This window comes from Lutjanus erythropterus, chromosome 5, assembly GCF_056507025.1.
Source record: "Lutjanus erythropterus isolate fLutEry1 chromosome 5, fLutEry1.hap2, whole genome shotgun sequence".
NCBI classification, from domain to species: Eukaryota; Metazoa; Chordata; class Actinopteri; order Lutjaniformes; family Lutjanidae; genus Lutjanus; species Lutjanus erythropterus.
Genome location: NC_139321.1, coordinates 34,977,501 through 34,981,856, shown reverse-complemented (window position 1 = coordinate 34,981,856; position 4,356 = coordinate 34,977,501). Strand labels below are relative to the sequence as shown.

Below are 4,356 nucleotides of genomic sequence, written 5' to 3'. Positions count from 1 at the left end.
AGATTGAAGACATGTGTGGGCGTGCAGAGCCATTAGCCATTGTTATTAAGAGAGTCATGGTGATGTCAGTCAAGCAGAGTGTGAACACGCCCACACACTCCTAAAGAGAGGTCTAATCAGGAAAAATGACAGACACCTTTACCGTTGGACCATAGACTCTATAGGGTCTTCAACTAAACCAGTTAACAACAGACAAATAATGCTCAATTTAGCAACATAATTTATTCACCAAGTAAGTATTCCATCTGAAGGTAATAATCTTTAACTTTTTTTTTAGATAAAATAGTTAGAGTGGACTGATTCATCTAACCTTCTTTTACTTGTAAGAGTCTTGACGTCCATGTTATAGATTGGCTACATTTACATGGACACTAGTTTTCCTCTAATATTCAGAATATGACAATATTATATAAGTCTTATTCTGAATGGAACGTATGGAGCATATTCTGATTTAGACACGCAGGTATTATTCTGCATCTTGGTTGGGGTTTTTACAGCTGGTTGCGACACACAACCTCTTCTGCTCTGTGCTGTGAACAAACCAACTAGACAACAGTCGTAGGAGAGATGCGCGCACAAGTGAAAATCTAAAATTTGTGGTTGCAGGGGGAAACGCCTACTTTTAAACATGATTTTAAACTTTTGAAGACAATATGTTTTTGGATATGTGTAAATATTGCCATGCTGGCCTTTTTCAGAAGGTGATGAAATGAATGAGGGAGGCTGAGTTTGCACTGTCAAACAAGTCTGCCACCGGTGGAAAATGTTGAAAAACTAAAAAAAACTATTTTGACAGAAAGAATCAGAGTATGCACAGTTGCAGCTCAGTAGGAATACTTTTTTTCAGAATAACGGCAAAAAATGGAATATTGTGTGCATGTAAATGTAGCCAGTGTCTAAAAGGCTTTCTATTTATGACACCGTCAGCGTTAAACAAAAACCCTAAAATAAAACTGTCCTGAGACACTTTTCACAACTCATCCTGAATAAATGACACACAATGACAGATAACAAGAGATCAGCCACTTTTATTTAGAAAGAGTCCCAAAAAATAAACAAGTTAGCACACATTCCATATACAAAATGTCAGTGAGAATAGCCTGAATATGCGATGAAATTGATAAGCAACTACGGTATATGTTTCTATTGTTGATTACAAAAACAACAGTGATAGTAATAGTACAGTTTACCTCCCTTTGTGTTGCAGTGGAGGACTCTTCATAGGTCAATTTCAGGAAAAGAATATAAAATAAAAAAAGTGTCTTATAATTAGAAGTGCTCATCTGTATAAGTTTAAGTCCTAAATTAAGGTAAGACTGCATAATACAAAAAAAAAGAAAACAAATACTTTCTGAATAAGTAACCAAATTTAGTATTTAATGGAAGCAGAGTAGCTTTGACGGTATAATTAAAAGGGGCTATAATTTTTCATATTTAAACTTTTTATACAAAATATATGTATATATGTATATATTGTATATATGTCTAACATTGTATTTCCAATTTCAAACAGTTAACCTCACAACTTCAACATTAAAATGAAAACGCATGTTTTGCAGTAATGAAATCAACTTATGTAGTATTTGCGGCAACAACATGCAACTGGTGCTACTTCATTGTCAGATCAATGCAAAATACATGGAGACTGGAAAACAAAGCGAAAAGGCTATTGTATTAGCACTGTCATTGCCACCAACTGTACATCTAGTTACAAAAGTTACAGAATGTATCATTTACATTCACTGAGATGACAGTGATTGATTATATTAAGACTATATTCATATCTACTGGCACTAGAATTTGGCACTCGTACTTATTTGGCATTTTTAAAACCACCACGTAAACCATGTGGATGTCGATGCCTCTTTTTGATGTCACTTCAAAATGTGATGCGATAATACCATACCATACTATTTTTTGTTTTTTTTTTTGTGTTGCATTCATGGCGTGTAAACAGATTAATTTCTCTCTTGAAAGTAGAACGACCCTGGTCCTCGTCGGAAAAAATACAAACAACAAAAGCACTGAAGCAAACAAGGAGACGAAAGTATAAAGCAAAAATCGCTGCACCAACTCTTAACAAGAAAAACATAGAAGGATTGATTCCAAATGTCGAGCATTGACATATATTTCATATCAACACCAAATGTTAAAGAATAAAATATACAGGAAAGTTTAGAATAGGAATTAATTACATGATTTCAACATCTCCTCCCCATATGTATTTGGCTTTAAAAATATGGAACTAGAAGCTGTTTAGTATTTTTTTCTTTCTTTATCACACATTAAGATGTTTATATCCAACCAGTATGTAAGCAAGTTTATTTAAAAGCTATTTTGTGAAAATACATAAAAATATTTTTTTTTCAATAAACTTTTTTTTGTAGATTTTCTTAGAAAAAAGGACAATTTCACATCTTAATGCAGATGATATCAAGTGTGCTTGAAAATCCTGTTTGGCGGTGGTGGCTACAGAAACAGTGTGTTTTTGACGACATCTTCCCTCGACGCACACACACACTCACGCTCTCCCTTCACACGCACACACACAGACACACAAACACAGTTGAGATGACTGAAACTCTGACTCCCAGAAGCAGCCGTTGCCGTCAATCAAGCCCACGTTTTCCGTCTCAGTCCAGTCCAGACAGACAGATAGGAAAGCATGGTGTCATCAGTTTAGAAAAAAAGAGCCTCCCTTTTATATTCCGCGATGTAATTCCACCCAGAGAGGGAAGCGATTTATATACGGTGAGAAACAGAGACAGAGAGCAACAATATGAGTCTTTGTGAGAGACAGAGTGAAGCCTCCATCTCCTACCTTTGCTTTTTCACCAGACAGAGACAGAAAAAAGCGCCGGAACAGAAGGAGGGAGGGAAAGACCAAAAAAAACAAAAAAACAAACAAAAACAAGAAAATCGCTCTATTGAAACCATTGTAAGGCACTCAGAAGTTTCTCATTGATCAGGACAGATCAGTCAGGCTGACGTTTAGTCCCATGTCAGGTCTCACGTACGGGACAGCGTGGACAGCTTTAGGAAACTCTGGAGTCATCACCCGACCATTCTCCCCAGTACTCCCAGTGACGGAAAGTCTCGCTTTATTCCTCATGGCGTCCCCAAAGGTCATCTAAACGCACAAAGTCACATGTGCACGCACACATTAACACATTCAAACACACGCACAAGGATCCATACACAAACAAAGAGGCAACATGTTAGAGTCGAGTATCTCCACATCTGTAAGCTTAAAAGTTTATAAATGTTCAAAAACATGACAATGTCGATGAGAACTGAATATGACGTCAATGGGTAACAATGCAAGATTCAAATGATCATGTAAAGTCTTATGCATGGTCATTGCAAGCATTATTGGTTGAAATGGTTGAAACTAGGACAGAGGTATTAACAAGCATGGCCATCAACAGTCATACATGAAAATGGTTTCAAACTGCAAGGAAACTTAAATGGACAAACACAGTTTTAAGCTTTAAAAAAGGGGGGATATCTCTCTCTCTCTCATTAAATCATAAATCACCAGTACATACGATCCTTTGGCCAAACCTCTTCATTCACTAACACTGAAGGATGGAACGGATGGAGCCAAAAAGCGTGCATTTGGGGGGAATTTATGAAAACCTCGTTCCCTACCCCCTAAATTTTTACACTTTCGATCCCATATACGTTGTAACCTTCCTTATAAGTTGCAAAATTCTGTGAATTCTGCGAGGAAGTTGGGTTAATATTCTGTGCATTCTTTGCCACCTTCATTCGTTTCGCCTCGGCTCGGGACTTGTAACAGAACTCAATCAAGGCCACCAGCATGGCCAAACCGAGTCCTCCGACCAGAATGTAGAAGACCCCAGCCACGTTGCTCAGGCTGAGGGCGCTCGTCTTCTCCTGCGGAATGCACACGAGACAGGGGTCAGCGGGCGGGGCAGGGGCGCGGTGTCAAAAATCTTTAAAAATGTACATGAATAAAACAAAATCACAACCACAACGAAAACTAAAAATGCACAAAAATTGCACCACTATGTCTATTATTAATGTTCTTTATAACAGCCAATATTATCTTAAAAAAGCACAAAAATAACAAGACAAATAACAAATAAGTGCTTTTTCATTTGGGGTAAATTTAAAGCAATGTAGTGGGGTAAGGTTAGTAATCAAAATGGAATGCAGCAGCAGTCTGAATGCAGTGCATATAAAGTCTATGTGTTGTGGATCTACAGCAGGAATTTGTACTGTACAAGGACCATTTACATGGGTTGCCCATTACAAAGGGCTAAGCTGTTACAAACGTGCTCAAAGACCTTTACTTATAGACAGAGACAAGAAGGAAGACAGCTAACTGAT

At 37.4% G+C, this 4,356-nt stretch overlaps 1 protein-coding gene across 6 annotated transcripts in view; it reads right to left on the bottom strand.

Annotated features, from left to right (window-relative positions):
- Positions 1-1,001: 1,001 nt before the first annotated feature.
- Positions 1,002-4,356, bottom strand: part of gria2b (glutamate receptor, ionotropic, AMPA 2b) — a 78,324-nt gene continuing 74,969 nt past the window's right edge. For 2 of the 6 annotated variants that reach the window (XM_084719722.1, XM_084719723.1), the window contains exons 15-16: positions 3,766-3,900; positions 1,002-3,130 (exon numbers count right to left, since the gene is read on the bottom strand). In XM_084719722.1, the coding sequence (XP_084575848.1) occupies positions 2,966-3,130; positions 3,766-3,900 (300 nt within the window). In that variant the 3' untranslated portion in view covers positions 1,002-2,965. Of the gene's footprint in view, positions 3,901-4,356 lie in introns of all 6 variants that reach the window. The other 4 variants (XR_014770628.1, XM_084719724.1, XM_084719725.1 and 1 more) reach the window with 4 other exon arrangements.